This window comes from Ascaphus truei, chromosome 4, assembly GCF_040206685.1.
Source record: "Ascaphus truei isolate aAscTru1 chromosome 4, aAscTru1.hap1, whole genome shotgun sequence".
NCBI classification, from domain to species: Eukaryota; Metazoa; Chordata; class Amphibia; order Anura; family Ascaphidae; genus Ascaphus; species Ascaphus truei.
Genome location: NC_134486.1, coordinates 265,151,856 through 265,171,358, shown reverse-complemented (window position 1 = coordinate 265,171,358; position 19,503 = coordinate 265,151,856). Strand labels below are relative to the sequence as shown.

Here is a 19,503-nt window from a genome sequence, read left to right as displayed (position 1 = left end):
AAATTTACTTTCAAGTACCAGAACTGTTCTAAATGGATGCAATTGGATACAAGTATGTACTGTAAATGAGGTGGCAAAGATTCTCCAATAATACTCAAACCCATTTCCCTTTACTACTAACTACAAAATAAATTGGAGAATGAATTTTTTTTTGTTTTTTTTTTAATGTTACATTCATCTTTCTCTCCCTGCAGACGCAAAAAACAAAATAATGAATTCTGTTGTACATACATGTATAGTTTGTCATTATTGTAGTGTTGTTCATTATTGGTGCATCTGCATTTCATCTTTCTATTAACATTATCTTAATTGTTGCGATCAATGAAACATGTTTTGTAGCATTACAGGGGAAACCTGTAAGGTAGCTAACAACCTTCTTTTTACCCGTCTCCTTAGGGCTCAGATCTCTAGTCGCAGATTAGGAAGCAAATTCCATTATTCCTTATGAAGAAGCTGCAGATGACTGGTTCTCTGCAGTCCTCACCTCATTAAATTACACTGCATATTCCGCGACCGGCTTTCCAATAAATCTCAAGCGTGACAGCCGGTGTTCACAAGCTCATTTTCTGTCATTGTCATTGACATTTGTCTGCAGCAACATGTGCTACAGATAAGTCAGCATTTACGACCTGCTTCAATTCTTAAAGTAACAGTCTCATTTACAAGATATGTAAGAGGTACCATAATGTGACAGCACTTTATTGTATGTAACATTTTCAATATCTGACTTATAAGTTAGAATTCAAGTCGACGTTGCGGGTTTGATGGTGGAACCATGATGCCCAGCAGCACAATGTTGAATACCATTCATAAACCGGGTCTATGAATTCTAAAAGGAGCTCTTAACTAGGCAAAAGCTGCATTTATTCCAATGTTTCAGGGATCTAGGAAATAAAGGCATTTTGGGGAAATTTATCATGGTGGCTATTTTTAATTTGCCCTGAAAATATTATTGAACAGAAATTAAAACTACATTGGGATTTCACAAATCAATTTTATCAGGGGGAAAAAAGGACAATTTGTTTAGACTTCACCCCCTCCCTTTTTTTTCTTACAAAGTCATTAAGAGTAGTTTTAACACCCTTTAGATTAGTCTATTGCATACAGATTAATAAGGACATTGACACACACACTTAGGGTGTGTAAGAAAGTCTTTATTAAATGATTAATCCTTAGATCAAATCCAGACTGTCTTTGTAGTTAAGGCTATTCGTATACTATGCATTTTTGTTGTCTAGTTAAGGCTGTTTTTTGACTCTCTGTAAGGAACATTGTGGCAAACTGCTCCCTTTATGTAGCTCTGCCGCTTGCCCAGGCTTGTCGCGACACAGTCTAATACGGGTTGGTTTGTTAAAAAGGGGGATAAACATGTGTATACACACAAGGGACACACGACCCTCAACCTTCAGCGGTTTATTCTTCCATTAGTGACACTACCCATTTTTAAACACCGTCACTTTAAGTCAAAACAAACTTGTAAAAATAATATCTACTCCTGTCAGGAGTCTAACTCACATGCATATCCCTATCTGCAATATTATCTGGCTAAGCCAGTTACAAACTTAAAATAACACACACAGATAACATTCAGTCCTTAACTGTAAGATGGGGACAGCGTCCCATTAGATCCTCAGATGCTGCAACATGTGGGGGGCTGTCTACCCCGAACTGGATACTGGGGAACAGCAGTTTTCCTTTCAGGCTCTAGGAGAGACTGGAGCAGCAAACCTCACTGCAATATATTTCTGTTCCTCAATTAGGAGAGCAGGTGAGGGAAACCAGAACCATTGTAAAGTCTGGTATGGATTTCCTATGTACCAGCCTTAGTGACTGTGAATCTGTGGGGCGGATCACATCCACACTATATCTGTACTTTCTGTTATAAATCAGACAGAAAGCTGCCTTCTATCCTGGGTCTATGTCACAACATGTGCAGAGGTACAACTAGGGAGTCCTATTTGGGGACAATAAACAATTGCTTTTATTCAGCCCATAGCTTTAAGCAATACAGTTTAAGGAAGCACACAAATAAACAAACATCCTATCACTTTGTAAGGGCTAACTCACTTTCCCAGTCCCTCTCTGCAGGGCTGGGATGATAGGCCTCTTGCCAACCTATGACCCCAAAGTCCAAAGAGGTACCTGTAAGCAGGGGGGCCTTCATGTTAGTCTCTGGGTCCTGGTTGGTGTCCGTTGGGGGGCCACCCTCTGGCTTATTCCAGGATCCGCTGTGCCCTGGAATAGATTTCGGTTCCTGGGGATCTTGCTGGCAGCACAGTCCTGTGCTCAAGACCACTTGTTCCTGGGAATCTCTTCGGCAACACAGTCCCTCTGTACTTGAGATTTCTCCTGCAGTTTAAACAGGAGGCTTTTCTACCTGACTGATGAGCCAGGTGGAGACTGGTTAGTGGCAATTAACCAACTCCTCGCTGGATTCCTCAGACCAATACAGGCTTTTTATTGCCGCCCTTTTATACAGGGTTACTGCCTTGTCACACTCTCGCATTATATTTTGCGGTAGAATGGACTTGGTGCAAGAATAGTATTCCTTGCAGCAACAATAATCAGAACTGGGGTTGTCGATATTGACCTAATAATAGCGTAATGACTCTTGAGGTCTTGTCATGTAGTTGAGGTAGCAAATATTTTGACTGTTTCACGCAGATGCTTTACATCTGAAGACTACCCTTGAAATTTCTCACATACTGTACATGTTTTGATTTATATCTGATATAGGTAAAATTATGAAAATTGGACAGATAAATTGTCTGCCAGAATCATGACTGCATTTTGATCAACCTTTTTGCTGCATCGCAAAAACCCAACTACATGGCAAAGCAGCTTTATTGTGCTCAATTGCTGGATGCAAGCATTTAACGTCTAAAATATAAATGTTAACCTTTTTCCCATATATGAAAGAGGTCTGTCGAATATCAATACAGTTACCATTCACATGGTCTGCATTCTTTCAGAGATTCACATACATTCTGGATAAGGAGATCAGAAATGCACATACAGTATATCCGGGATCAGAATGTCCCCATTAGATTACATCCATGGGCAGTGATATGTTTTTCGGTTTTGGTTCAGATCAGATGACATAATTTGTGTTAATTCTTTAAGCAGCATGAGATTGCTGCTAATGGCTTGAAGAATGTCATCAGCATGACAAGGCAGCAATCCACTTATAAAGAGAGCTAATTTATATTTCCAGCTGCTTTTTTTGTGGAAGGTGTTATGATTTCTCAAACCGTAAGATTTCTGAATGGTGATATTGAATAATGTATTGTTGAAATTGCAGTTTGATTTGAAATACCAATACATATTTGTGTGTGTATGTGTCTGGAAAAATAGTCACAAAGCCAAAAAAAACTAAGGTAAAAATATTTTTTTCTCACACGTTATTAAAAAATAACCCACTACAATGCACCATACCATGGTATATCCTATTATCGTTTGCTCTCTCTTCTTCCACAACACTGTTCCCCCCTATTCTCCCTCCCCTGCACTCCACTGTTCCCCACTTTTCCCACCTGTCTCCCTGCCGCTCTTGTGTTCACTCCCTAGCACTCGCCTCTTCTCCTCACTAACCCCACTGCGCCACCTTCTCTTCCCCTGTCACCTCACCGGCAGTTTCCTTCTCTTTACCTCCTTCACACCATTTCTTCACTATTTTTCCTCCTGCCAACCTGCTGCTCCCCTTTCTTCTCTCCCCAGCAACCCATTGCTTCCCCCTCTCCCCTCCCCCCCCCCCCCACCCCCTAGCACTAAACTGTCGCCCTCTGTGTCCCATTGTTCACCATCACATTTGGCTCTCTAGAACACCAGGCCCCCTTCCTTACCACTGTGCCTCTCTCATCCTGTGCTACCCTCAGGGTGTGCACTGAATACCCTCAATTTATCACTTAAATATGGACTTAACAGATGGAGGTAAATTGTGCCATTTATAACGGCAACTACCTTCTTCTGAGCAAACCAAACATGGTACTGGTTAAATGTATCATGCACTTGATGAAATCTAAACTGCTTTTAAAATGTATTATGTTGCCTATGTTTCCAGGGGATGTTTGTGTAATATGTTGCTTCTATCCAAAGAATAATTGTGATGTGTGACTTTTGAGGAAATGGTTCAGCAGGCTTACATTTTAACCTTGTTGATGGGTAAGTTTACTGCAGTTGTGTGTCGCATCTACTCCTTAGTCCTCTGTCTTTTCTTCTTTTCGAAAAGAAGAGGAATGTTGAGAACATTGTTACTATGACAGCCTGTCACGCCCTGCATGCTATCGACTAACTGCATGTTCACAAGGCATAGCACAACACGTAACAATGGGTGATTCTAATTTGGATGTTGTGATTGTACTGTACATAAACTAATTGAATTGCAAATTACACTGGAAGAGCTTTTTAATCATGCACCTGTGCTTTGTTCCTGTGTGGCGAACAGTGAGAGCAACTTCAGATGATCTTGCGTTCCTAATACGTATTTGGTGATGGCAGCTCCTGTTGTTCTGTTGAATCTACTTGTTGTACTTGGATGTAAATCAAACATTGGTCATTGATTATTTTTTGAAAGGCGAGGAGAATGTTTCGATCCTAATCGCCAATGTATTATTCTTTTCAAAGTGTTATTGGTGTATTGTCTATGAACCAATATAAATTCCAGCCTTTAGCTTGACAAAGTAATTGCATAAGATCATACACTGTTAAATTAAAAGTAGTATTGGCAAGCGGTAGAGAAATGGCTAATGATTGGAAATGAAGTTCATGAAAAGCAGTCATCTGAATTGCACTTTGCCACAGTTTGCTCTTTTTTTAGGGCAGCAATACAAAAAAAACCCATGCATTTTTATTGTAATGTATTGTATTTGTAATAGTGTGTATGCAGGCTTACACACAATGCAATAAGGCAGGCACACAGATTCTATGCCTTGGGGAGTACACCCAATCTAATTACAAAACGTAGCCAAAGCTGTATTGAATTTGCTCATCATGCGGTTTCAGCTACACTCACTTTTACGGTGTCTGCAAACAGGCCATTATTGGGGCTTTTTTTGTTTTCTTTGTTTTTATTTAAATGGCCTGGCGGTAGCATTAGGGCTTATTTACAGTTTTGGCACCCAGCACCTTTTTCATGTCTCTTATTTTTTTTTAAATTTTTTTTTTTTTACAACTTTCATAAACTTGTTTTTACCTGCAATGCCATCTATCCATTGAGATCACCTTTTCTCTCCCCCAGTCACGCTCCTGTGTTTTATCTTTGCCTTTATACAACGCTGCTGCTTCCTCATTTAGTTTATCAGACTGACGCCCACATATATACTATAAAAGCAGGCACACGTACCAAAACGTTATGTTGGGCCAGTAGTTTAGTCATGTTTAACTTTCACCATACGTGCTGTCTGTAGAGCAACATCACACTGCGATATTAATGTTGACATTAACTTGTCAGACCCTCCCCGGTGACTCCCACTCCTTCACACACTACTGGGAGACCCAGAAAGATCCAGGGGAAGTTGGAGCAGGCTGAATTTAGTATCATTAAGGGGAGTGCAACACAAGTGAACTCTGCAGTCAGTATTTGAGGAAGGTTAAACAAAGTGTAATCGGCCCCTGCAGTTTGACCACACATGTAGGACAAGGAAGGAGAAACTGAAAGTGGCCTCTCATCAGATTTCTGGCTTTTGGCTAACTGAATGCGAAGTGCTTTGCAGTGATCATGGCTGAATTATGAAGCACGCACTATTACAGCGGTTCAGGAGATTTTTCTGGGGGGGTGTGGTGTTGCAGGTGGCCCGCACTCTTCCCCCAAGGCATTTAAATTAAATGCCGGGGGATGGCGTGAGGCCCTTGCATTTCTACACTTACCTTGTCTCTGCCGGCGTCAGGACTCGTGTCTATGGCAAGACGCCGTGTGGTCATGTGACGTCACACGCGTCAAATGACGCAGCGGGGTCACGTGATGTCACATGACCCCGCCGTGCGAAGTAAGGGGTGGGCACACCCCTGGAGGTGTAGAGGCAGAGGCGGCGCAGCAAAAAAAGTTTGCGCGCCCCTGCACTAGTACATGGGTGGGCAACTCCAGTCCTCAAGGAGTCCGGTTTTAAAGATATTCCTGCTTCAGCACAGGTGGTTCAGTCAAAGCAAAACTGAGCTGTTGGTGGCTCTTGAGGAGTGGAGTTGCCCACCCTGCACTAGTAGAAAGTCACAATGTCCACAATCCTTAGAAGGCTCTGAAATATTGTATTACGGACACTGTTTCCTAAAACATAGAAGAGTCTGAGGTAATGAAATGTGGGATCAAGATGAAAGAAAGAAAGAAAATGGCAATGTGGACAGAAATATATTTTGGATGGGTAAGTGGGACTGCACCTTTATCAGACTACTCCTCCATGTGCTGTATGTTGCTATGAAAAACAATAGCACAGAGACTTGTGAATGATGTCACTTGAGCAATGCAGTAGCTGGCATCCCATTTAATAGGATTGTAGGGAAAGACTATAAAGGGCCTTTCAGTTGGTTACTAGGTTACCACATTTCAAATAAGGATCTGCCAATCAACCCATACCTGGCTGTCTTGTGACATTTTGGTGCTTGCCTTAACATTTTGCTTTCGCTTTTTTCCCTGCATGTGTACTTGGGAAACAGATTTGGTTCTGGCAAAAGATTAATTTTATGGACCACGGCTGACCCAAAAAGAGAGCCTCGGACCGGCTGGACTTTCTTTAACGCCCAGTGATGTTGAGATCATATGCTGGGACTTCCACCTCAAATATGATTTACTTTTGTGAGCTCTGATCTTCACAGGAAGTAAATAAGTATTCCCCTTGCGCCTGGCTCAGGGAAGAACTAATCCAGGCTCCAAGTGCCACAAACAGCCCAGGGTTATGAAACAATATTTGCTTGTCACATACAGTACCCTTGTATAAATGACACGTGTAGTTATTACAGGTATTTCAGATGCACACTGTACATGCTCTTTAGACCGGTCCTAGAAACCTACGGGCTGATTCTGTGTGTGTTGAGGCAGCTGATCTTTGCATTCACTTGTGTGATATCAATGGGAAATATTGTCTGAAAACGTCCTTAGCAGCCGCTTCGGCACATAAAGAATCAGCCCCCGCCCAGCTTGTTTTGTCACGTAACAGATTTGGGATTATGTTGATGTTTTATGTTGGCAAGTTTTATGAATAACCGATGCACTTGCACACAGGCGAATGCAAAGACTTTGTATATAAATAGAATGCTGGGTAACGGTTGCCTTAGAAATGAGAAATGGTATTTGTCACAAACGGTATACCTGTGAGCACACATCTCCTCGCTCTCACCTCCTCTATTTCTCTTCCCCCTCTCATCCTCTCTCCCCTCTGTCTCTCACTCTCCCTCATCCCTCTCTTCTACCTCTATCTTTCCCCTTTCCCTCTCACACTCACCTACCTCTTCCCCTTCTCTGTCATACTCCCGCCTCATGTATTTCTCTCCACCCTCTGTCTCCCACTCCCCTCTTAACATTCAACCTCCCCAACTCAATAACCCCCCAATACACACTCACAATAACTACCCCTTCTCCAATACACAAACACCCTCCCCAATATGCACAAACACACACACACAACACACACAATAACCCCGCTCACAGAATGCCCACACGCTTCTCAATACACACAAACACACACAATAACCGCCCTTCCCAATACACACACAATAACCCCCCTCCCAAATACACACACTAACCACCTTCCCCCAATACACACACAATATCCTCCCTCCCCAATACACATAGACGTTACCACCCCTTCCCAATACAATATCCTCCCTCCTAATAAATACACAATAATCCTCCCCAATGCACATACATGATAACCCCCTCCCAATACACACACACGATAACCACCCTCAATTCACACACAAACACACAAACACACACACACACACACAATAACGCCCGTCCCTGATTCACACACAATAATCCCCCTCCTCAATGAATACACACACACAAAACCTCCCCAATACACACAATAACCACCCCCAATACACATATACAATAGCCCCCTCCCAATATACACACACCCTCCCCCAATGTGCACAGGTTACTGTAACACTGAGTGTGTTCCATTTGATCACTTCCTTGTTCCAATTTGCAGTTTGAAGGACTAGAAATTAGATGATATAAGGTATTGGGAATTTGTTTTTACACTTTTTTTCTTTTGTCACATGTCATGCTGATATAATTATGAACTGTTCTTTTTTGATATGTTGCGATGTATTCTTATGGTATATATGCTGGTGTTTTACAATTAATTGGCATCCCCTGTTGTGGGAGATTTTGGTGGCAAAATACACTATTTTAATGTGCTTAATTACAACAGATGCAGCGGCCGTTATCTGATAATTTCTCGACATGGATTTTCAGATTTGCCCGATATTCTCTCAATTTGCCGCGGCAGACTAATGGCCCATCGGATTAACACAGCATGGTCCCTGATGTGTTAATCCTACCGGGGTCTGCCTGTCTGTAAGAGACGCCCAGTAAGAGGCTGAATCAGTCACTCTACCTGCGAGCCTCTCACAGGCGATCATGGGGGTTTTATTTCATTTTAAACATTACAGTAATGTGACAGGGGGTCTCCGGAGCTGAACCGCATTCATTTCAGGCCCGTTACCCCCTTCTTTCCGAGATACAGGCCCGTTATTGGGTGCCGGTATGCTCGCCATGTTAAAATCTCTGTGGGTCACGTGACCGTGGGATCTAAACAAAGCAGAGGAATACCGGCACCCCATAATGTGGCACGTATCTCGGGAAGTAGGTTGTCCCCGAGGCTGAAATCAACATTGTTCAGCTCAGGAGACCCCCTGCTCACACACACTATAAATACAAATTAAATATAAGCGGCTAACCGCTAAGGCAATGAAGGGGTTAAGGTAGACTGCCAGGTTTATTAGGGGCAGAGGAGGTGAGTGAAGGAGGTAATAGGCCCAGGATGGGTGGTTGGGCCTCTCGGGTGGACATTGGGAGGGGTTAACCCCTTCATTACCTCAGCGGTTCTAACCACTATGGCAATGAAAGGGTTAACCCCTCCCACTACACACAAGGCCTGACCACCCACCCTGTGGCAACTACCCCCTTCACTCAATCCCTCTACCCACAATAAACATTAAAATACCTACTACCTAGTGTACCAATACACAACCCACCCCCTGTCCCCCCAACAGCCCCCCTAATACATACAGTACAGTAATGGGCAAAATTAGGATTATCCAGATATGGACAATAGTGCATTTGCCCATTTAAAATAAAACATAAATCGGCAGCATAAAGTGAATTAAACTGGCATCCCTGCCAGGATGAAGAGTTGTGTATTGGTACAGTAGCTAGTAGGTATTTTAATGTTTATTGTGGGTAGAGGGGGTGAGTGAAGGGGGTAGTTGCCACAGGCTGGGTTGTCCTCGGTGTGTAGTGGGAGGGGTGAACCCTTTCACTACCATATCGGTTACTACCACTGAGGTAATGAAGGGGTTAACCCCTCCCAATAACCGTCCGAGAGGCCTAACCAACCATCCTGGGGCTATTACCCCCTTCACTCACCCCCTCTGCCCCCAATAAACCTGGTAGTCTGCCTTAATATCTTCATTGCCTTAGCGGTTAGCCACTGAGGTAATGAAGCTGCTTACATTTTATTTTTATTCATAGTGTGCGTGAACAGGGGGTCTCCTGAGCTGAACAAAGTTGATTTCAGGCTCGGGGACCCCCTACTTCCCGAGATACAGGCCCACGGTATAGGGCGCCCTCTGCTTTGTTTAGATCCCACGTGGATTTTAACATGGCGGGGATACAGGCACCCCATACCGGGGCCTGTATCTCGGGAAGTAGGGGGTCCCGAGGCTGAAATCAACTTGGTTCAGCTCAGGAGATCCCTGCTCACGCACACTATGAATAAAAATAAAATGTAAGCAGCTTCATTACCGTAGCGGCTATTCGCTAAGGTAATGATTTTTTATTTGGGGGGGGGGGGGGCTGTTGGATACTAGTGTGTTTGAGCAGGGGGTCTCCTGAACTGAACAAAGTTGATTTCAGCCTCGGGGACCTCCAACTTCCCGAGATACAGGACCCATTATGGGGTGATGGTATCCCTCTGCTTTGGGACTTGTAACTCGGGCAGTAGGGGGTCCCCGGACCTGAAATCAATGCGGTTCAGCTCCGGAGACCCGCTGCTACATTACTGTAATGTTTAAAATGAAATAAAACACCAGCGATCGCCTGTTCGAGGCGTGCAGTTAGTGACTGATTCAGCCTATCACTTACTGCGCGTCTCTTACAGACAGGTACTGTAAACCCCGGTAGGATTAACACAGCAGGGACCGCTGCTGTGTTAATCCTATGTGCCATTATGTCTGCAGCGGACCATCTCGGACCACCACGCGCCATAGTGCAGGATTTACCCAGGTAAATGATCGAATAATGGCCGCTGCTTCTGTCTGTACCTGATGAAAGGTCCATGTGGGACCTGCAACGTTGTTCCTCCTCTGTTCTTGGCTGTCACAATAAATGGAGAATTGCATTATGAACGTGTGAGTAGAGCTCTGCTTTGTATCTCTGTCCCAGAGGAGACCTGCACTTTGAGGAATGTGTTTATCTATGTATCTTGAACCCACATTTTGCTGTAGTTGTAGTGACTTGTGCTAAAAACTCAATGTTTTTTTAATTGTATGTAGGATCATATGATTCTGCACTAACCCAAGCAAGTGTTCCTTCAGTTGTAAGTTTGAATATCAAAGGAAGTAATAAAAGTAATTTATTATGGTAAGAAATAATAAATTACACCAGTTGTCAGTCGGGATTTTTGATATCTTTAAAAGGAGCAATCCAAGCTGTTTTTTGGGGGCAGGGGGGAGGGGAGTTAATTTTTTTTTTTAATACAGGATTGAATCAGAGGGTCTTTGGAGCTTGAAGCCTGTTAATTTCAGGTCTGGGGACCTCCTGCTTACAGAAATACTTGCCACCCAAGGGGGTGCCGGTATCTCCTGCAGTTTTCTGTAGTTTACACATGGGCCAATAGGAAGCCGCACTGGATGATGTCACGGCTTCCTATTGGCCTGCATGGCCCGTGAGCTTTGGGGAGGTAAGTATCTCTGGGAGCAGGGGGTCCCCAGAGCTGAAATGAATGGGGTTAAGTTCCGGAGACCCCCTAATTCAATCCTGTATAAAAAAAATGAAACGGCTTGGATTGCCTCTTTACTAGAACATGGGAGATAATTATTGGTGAAATTATAGTGCAAATAGTTTTTGAAATCTCACAGGTACTTTCTTAAAACAAATACTGTACTTCTATTCGTTAAAAAAAAAATTAAAAAAAGATTGTGAGGTTTTTTTTTTTTAAAGCTTTATACACGGTAATATCTATGAATACCTCTCATGTGGTATGTTAGAAGACACATTTTGGTTCTACAATTCTGATATTCTCACTGCGAGTGCTCATTTGCATGTCATTACCCAGAATTCCTGCAGTGGAAGCATTGTTTGCCAAGCGATAATGGGGAAAGACAGGTTTGCAGATGCAAATTTAGCACAAGTGCTATTTATATTTACTGATATTGCTTTGATAAGTCCTAATCTAATTCTACCGGTGGGTGGCAATAAAAGTATTAAAATGATGTAAATTACTTTTTTTTCTCCCACTGGAAGTCATTAATACATATGGATGAATGGATGACTTAATGTCAGTGGTATACTGCAGATCAAATTGAATTGCTTTCTATTTTGTGACTTAAAATGTGCTGATATGTTTTTACGGTGTTCTGTCTTACTCTCCCCCGTTTGATGACTAACTGTTAAGAAGATTTTTTACTTTGTCTTTGAGACAGCAGAGTACGTATGAGTCAGTTAATGACTTATGTCACTTTTATGAAGATTGACCATAAAAACATCTGTCTGTATAAGACTTCAGAATTGAATTATGGTACCTTTTTCAGCAAAATAAAAACTGCTTTTGCTTTATTTCAATACAAGGTTACGCTGCAAATTGGGTTGACAAGGTTAAACAGAGATGGTGAACAGACAAATTGTTTTGTAAATAACAGCGAGTTTAACATTTTCTAATCTACGGTAACACCATGGAAAATACTTTTCCCCCTCACCACATGAACGTTTTACTTTCACCGCTGCAGAGATTCACAGCATAATAGTCATTCTGTAACGGTTTTGTGGGCGGTTTAAGTGACTAGCATATCAGCCACTTCTCTTTAAGAGCTAAGTGACACTGACACTGTGGGACGGAGCACACAAGAATACCTTGACAAACGTGTCCGTCTTCTGCTCTCTTGGTGCTTCAAACTTGTCAAACTACTGTACTTGCGATCATGATGAACCTTGACTACGGTCTTCCAATTTTATGCAGGTAAGAGAAAAGAAAAGGCAGGGTTTTTTTTGACTGATTTTAATTTCCCATGTGCTGAAGGAGAAAGAGCATCTATCCACCTGAATAGCCTTTTCCTCTTTTTACATAATGTTTTTGCGAGACGTGTTCTCTTACGACATGTCTTTTTATTCTTTTGGGAATGTCAAATACATTACTGAATGAAGGAAATAGAAATAGCCGTGTTAGTCCAGCTAGTGCAACATAAACGAGGACATCAGTATCGGGTGATGCCTTTTTTATTTGGACTGACAATTGATATTTTAGGAGAAGCTTTAGAGAGTTGTGCTCCCTTCATAGAAATGTAATACAGGGTAGTGAAAGCTCTGATCACTAAGAGTCTGATCACCTAAGCAAGTTGCCTTAATTAGAGCCAAGTTAATTGTGATGAAATCTTGACAACCTTGTCTATCGACGGACTCTTGGGTCTAGGATTGGAACACCTTAATGTAATATTTGACAAGGCTGTGTATGTTTATTTGCACACATATCTACATTTTGTTCGCACCATGCTGTAGATAATCGGACCATATTTTGTTAGCGATGTTTTTTTTTTTAAACATTTATAATTGTACGGTAGTTGTTTCAGTTGAATGTGTATATCAAAACCGTGATAATCAAGGAGAAACCCGACAACATTTCACACCATTTTCTTTTACTAACACATTTTTATGATTCTGTTTCTAATGATACAGTGTATCTTTTATTGTGATTTTTAAAAAATTTTTTTTTTACTAATTATGCTATACTGTACATTGAAATAGAGAGGTGCACACATAAAGCTATTTCTCAAATAGAGCTAGCGGTTTTATTTTCCAAAAAGAGTCCTAGCATAACTAAAATGCTGCTTTACCTAAAAATCTTACTTTTCATATGGCGACCTAAGCAAAAGGCTCTAAAAGGGACCTTAATGCAGAGTTGGTTGCAATAGGCACATTTTTTTGCTACACAAGTACATAAAATTACCAGCTCAATTCTATGTATGGAGTAAAATATGTTAAACATTTGAAAACAAAGTTTTAACTTTAAATGGGTGGGATGTCTCAAAACCATATTGTAACATATATATATATATATATATATATATTATTATTATATATATATATATATATATATATATATATATATTATTATCTATATATTTCTCAAAGCGTTGTATGCGTGTCTGGTTGTCCTGTCCCTAGCGGCAATCACATTGGACCTTTGGCCCGTCACTCCGCCTCAGGCCAATGATCCCGTCACCCCCCCTTCACCTCTCCACCTTCACCTCCCCTCACCCTCCCACCCCCCCCTCAACACCCCCCACCACCCCCTCAGCACCCCTCACCCCCCCCACAACACCCCTCACCCCCCCCCCACAACACCCCTCACCCCCCCCCCCTCAACACCCCTCACCCCCCCCCCTCAACACCCCTCACCCCCTCCCCTCAACACCCCTCACCCCCCTTCACCTCCCCTCCACCCCCCTCCACCCCCCCCTCCACCTCCCCTTCAAGAATAAACATAGCACAAACATGACCAACGTTTTGGTCCTCGTGGGACCTTCCTCAGGGTGGTGCTTGAGACTAATGGTCAGTGGATCCCTTAAATACCCCCATATCCCCACCAAAATGACTCAACCAGAGTAGCTGATTGGCCGTGCATCAAGTCCCATGATCAGACCCAAAGTCGCTGATGATCCACAGGGATCAGAGTTGTGTATGCAGTACCATCAGGCCACCACTCAGTGGATCAGAGTTGTATATGCAGTACCATCAGGCCACCACTCAGTGGATCAGAGTTGTATATGCAGTACCATCAGGCCACCACTCAGTGGATCAGAGTTGTATATGCAGTACCATCAGGCCACCACTCAGTGGATCAGAGTTGTATATGCAGTACCATCAGGCCACCACTCAGTGGATCAGAGTTGTATATGCAGTACCATCAGGCCACCACTCAGTGGATCAGAGTTGTATATGCAGTACCATCAGGCCACCACTCAGTGGATCAGAGTTGTATATGCAGTACCATCAGGCCACCACTCAGTGGATCAGAGTTGTATATGCAGTACCATCAGGCCACCACTCAGTGGATCAGAGTTGTATATGCAGTACCATCAGGCCACCACTCAGTGGATCAGAGTTGTATATGCAGTACCATCAGGCCACCACTCAGTGGATCAGAGTTGTATATGCAGTACCATCAGGCCACCACTCAGTGGTGGCCTGATGGTACTGCATACACAACTCTGATCCCTGTGGATCATGTGGCTGTGTTGATGACAGGCATAGTGCGACATCAGCGACTTTGGGACATGTTTGTGCTACTGCACTGACACACTTTATTCGAGCAAATACCCAGTATGTACCTGGCAGATACCTGGAATGCGCCGCTCCTCACCTCTGACAAGCCCCGTTGCGTTTGCCTTCCCAGCCTGGGTTCATGCCTGGCTGACGGGCGGCTGATCTGTTAAATGATAATGATTAGGATTTAATAGGCTGCAATGCTTCGCGTGTCTACCAGATGGCATAAATTCATGAATTGTAATGCAGTATATATATATATATATACTGTGCAGTATTGCAGCCAGCGGGAATAAAATGCTTCAATCCCTGCCTGGAAAATAACTCAATGCACTCGGGCAGAAAACAGTCACATACCTCAATACACCCGGGTATACCCGAATTCGTGGGACTAGCCGAGCTCGAATAAAGTGTGTCGCCAGTGTATGTTTATTCTTGAATACAAGTTTTCTTACTTACCTTTGAGTGCTGTCTTGTCTGCTCCTGCTGGAGTGGATTACGTGTGTGTGTGTGTGTGTGTGTGTGTGTGTGTGTGTGTGTGTGTGTGTGTGTGTGTGTGTGTGTGTGTGTGTGTGTGTGTGTGTGTGTGTGTGTGTGTGTCAAAAGGAGCGCTAGTGGGCGTGGCTAATTGTATACAACAAAAAACAAGCAAAGATGCCTAGAGCTACTTCCAATGTGACAAAAATACAGTGCAATAGCTATATATTCTCTTGAAAAAGGGTCATTTAGTCAAATGACCCTTTTTCAAGAGAATATTATTTATTTATTTATAAAATATTTTACCAGGAAGTAATACATTGAGAGTTACCTCTCGTTTTCAAGTATGTCCTGGGCACAGAGTAAAACAAATAGTACATGGTTACAAGCACAGTTACATAAATGAACAAGGTATACATTATATACAAGACATTGCGTGCACAGTTAAACAAAATATATATTATGAGCGTATGAAACAGTTACAGACCAGGTTAAAATGTGAGACAGCCTTAGATTTGAAAGAACTTAAACTGGTGGTGGATGTGAGAGTCTCTGGTAGGTTGTTCCAGTTTTGGGGTGCACGGAGGGAGAAGGAGGAACGTCCAGATACTTTGTTGAGCCTTGGGACCATGAATAGTCTTTTGGAGTCTGATCTCAGGTGATAAGTGCTGCAAGTGGTAGGGGTGAGGAGCTTGTTCAGATAGCTGGGTAGCTTGCCCATGAAGAATTTAAAGGCAAGACAGAATATATACAGTAGGTATCTGTTTTTGAACCATTGGAAGTAGCTTTGGGCATGTTTGTTTGTTTTTTGATATATATATATATATATATATATTTAGATTGTAAGCTCTTCAGGGCAGAGACCCCTTTTCCTAATGTTACTGTTACATATGAAGCGCTTATTCCTATTATGTCACATATATTACTGCTGTAAAGCGTTGTGTACATGAATGGCACTATATAAATAAAGATGTACATACATAGCCTACACAAGGGGAGCGCAAACTTTTGAAGCTGTGCCCCCCTGCCTGGCCTCCCCTGGTCTCGCGCCCCCTCTCCTACCTGCTGCCGCGTCAAATGACGCCACGGAGACGCGTCTGAATCCCGGTAAGTGTTACTGTTGCAGATGCCTCACGTGATCCCCGGCATCTATTTTAAATGCCTTGGGGAGGAGCGTGGGATCTCTGCAACCGCACGCGCCCCCCAGAAAAATTTCCCGCGCGCCCCCAAGTTTGCGCACCGCTGGCCTACACATATAATGATCATGTGTAAAACATTTTTGGTGTGTGTTGCCTGTCTGGGAATGTAATCACTGTATGCTTGTTCCTGATTCTTGGCACAGATATTGCCGTCTGAGACAAAGTTTTCATGTTAATTTACTTTTTCATTTTTTACGTTAAACTATTCACTGGTGTTTTCATACATTTCGATCAAAAACTGGATGTAGTGCAAATGACACAGATATCTGTTTACGTGGTTTACATTCCTAGAAGGGGAAACAAAATGGTTTAGATCAAATAAAGGCTTGGTTAGGAATGAGGTATCTGCCATTTAATGCTAAGATGTGCAAAAACTTGGCCACAAAAACCTAAATGCAGAACAACGGATTAATGGTACTAAAATATTTACCACCACAAAGAACAGGGACCCGAGAGTCATTGTCATGAGCAGTACTTCTATGAGCACGTGACCTGTATATGTGACGAGGGTTAATTCACAGGGCTATCTAGCTGATCCAATGTTCACCTGCGCGAGGTCCCTCAAATTAATAATATCTCCCCTCAATATGTCACAATATCTATTTTTACTCTCTGCCACCACCAAAGAGTTATCAAATATTAATTTGCAGGGTCTTTGTCCCTGTTTACTACAGAAAATATGCACTCAATCCACTAAAATATAGTGCCATTCAGCAAAACGTGTCTGAAATGTAAATTATGCTCTACAAAATGTGCAAGTTCCATCAGAGCCCAAAGATATTCTTTTTAAAGTTTAGATTTAAAATACAAAAGTAGTACAGTGCTTAGTTTACAGAAAAAGATTATTACAAAAACATGCATTATAATAAACGAAGACTGTTTCCTAAAATCAAAAGATAAACAAACAAGATTGTTATACATTTCCACATATTCAAACATATATCTTTTCCAAAGAGGTCACTGGAGCAGGGAAGATGGGAATTCACCTATCTTGTTAATATCCGACCAGATTCACTGTTGCGCCCGTGTACGTAATATGCACGCGTGGATATTCAATTTTATGTTTTTAGTGCTCCGTTTGAGTCACAAATAGATATCTCACACATGCAGTTTAACTAGTCCAGTATTTTTGGACTCCATTGAAACAGCTGAATGTGCTGGTTAGAAATATGTATTTTGTGTTCTTATGCATCACGAGGTCTAGTATAGACCTCAAACTACACTGGCGACACACTTTATTCGAGCTCGGCTAGTCCCACGAATTCGGGTATACCCGGGTGTATTGAGGTTTGTGACTGTTTTCTGCCCGAGTGCATTGGGTTATTTTCCAGGCAGGGATTGAAGCATTTTATTCCCGCTGGCTGCAATACTGCACAGTATATATATATATACTGCATTACAATTCATGAATTTATGCCATCTGGTAGACACGCGAAGCATTGCAGCCTATTAAATCCTAATCATTATCATTTAACAGATTAGCCGCCCATCAGCCAGGCATGAACCCAGGCTGGGAAGGCAAATGCAACGGGGCTTGTTAGAGGTGAGGAGCGGCGCATTCCAGGTATCTGCCAGGTACATACCGGGTATTTGCTCGAATAAAGTGTGTCGGTGCAGTAAATGCTGACCTGTTCGTCACCCCTCTCTGTTATTCACAGGGGATATTTTAAGAATGTGAGGTTCCTTTGAGGCCGACAGCCCAAGATCTGGGTATTGTCACCAGACTTCCATAATATACCTATTTTTCCTATTAGTAGGCCATAGATGACCCCCAGTTTAAGTTGACTTTCTAGATCAACACAGAAACAGAAAGAGTCTTGACCTGTCATAAAAACAATTCTTTTATTTTTAAGACAATTTGCACGTAAAATTAACCTCTTCTGTGCCCGATTTATTCAAATGCTTAATATCTTATGGCATTTCCATTACAGTCATTATTTCATCTGACTTCTAAATAGGCGAGCAAAGTAACAAAGCAATGGCAAAAGCCAGAAGAAAAAGATAATTGGGGAGACTTTACCTAGACAACTGTGTTCAGTTTCAGGTGCCATTTCTCCAGAAGGACATACATAAAATGAAAATTGTGCAAAGAAGAGCTACTAAAATGCATGATCTACATCATAAAACCTACTGTATCATGAAAGATGTAATGACCTTTAACTTGTACAGCTTGGAAGACGAAAGGGAGAGTAGCAATATGATAAAACATCATTTTTGATCGTGGGTATCAAGAAGGTACAGGAGGGAAATATATTTCAGTCGAGAAATGCCAGAACAAGAGCTTGTGTGCTGAAGCTAGAAGATGGGAAGCTTGGGAGATGTGAGGAAGTGAAATGGTGGTTTCATAGAATTGCCTCTCAACAGACGTGGTAGATGCCAATACAATAATGGAATTGCAAAATGCTTGGACTACCTCATAAGACTACCTCAAATATGAAAAGGCTAATTGGCTAGAAGGTTTCACCACAGAAAGGAAAATGAGGAGAGTAGGTGGGCCAATTGTTTCTGATCTGCCATCTATGCTCTATGTTAAAACTAGATGTTTAAGACAACAAATATGTATTTATTAAATCCCCATAAAATATTTAGTTGGATCAGTATCGAGTTTTTATGCGCAACAGGAAGTGACAGAATTCACTCCACAGCGAAGGTGTTTTATTTACCCCTCTGGTTGTCTGACAGTGCAGCTCTTTTACCCCCACGTATCGTAACATATTGGTTCATTGTTGCAAGTCGGTTTAGGCACTTGCTCCACCCCTATTTGAATAATGTGTCATTATGGACACCAGGAATGACCTCTAAATGTTCTTGTTCCATGGAAGGGGAGTAAAACAAAAATGATATATGTATATACTGAAGCAAATATATATTTTTTTAAATTTCAAAAAAGGGTTTCTTCAACACTTGTTAACTGAGGTAATACAGTAGGAAATATTGCTTTACCATGTTAAATATGGAAGGTGTTCCTGGAATGTTACAGGTTTTACGGTCTTCTCCTGTTTTAATAATGCGGCTGGTTGAATAAAAAAAACCCAGAAAATATGTTTCAAGGTGTATTATGCATTAAAATTGTGATATTTTCCCTTCAAACAACCAAGCTACAAAACCTGAAAATGCTTAGGATGTTTGTTT

The 19,503-nt window shown here is 42.0% G+C and overlaps 1 protein-coding gene across 3 annotated transcripts in view; it reads left to right on the top strand.

The window, feature by feature from the left end:
* BACH2 (BACH transcriptional regulator 2) overlaps nucleotides 1-19,503 on the top strand; it is a 308,499-nt gene that overhangs the window by 175,922 nt on the left and 113,074 nt on the right. Inside the window, exon 1 of one of the 3 annotated variants that reach the window (XM_075597462.1) lies at nucleotides 12,294-12,392. The exons of the other annotated variants lie outside the window; for them this stretch is intronic. Coding sequence (XP_075453577.1) covers nucleotides 12,387-12,392 — 6 coding nt within the window. The 5' untranslated portion in view covers nucleotides 12,294-12,386. Of the gene's footprint in view, nucleotides 1-12,293; nucleotides 12,393-19,503 lie in introns of those variants that run through there. 3 annotated transcript variants of the gene reach the window in all.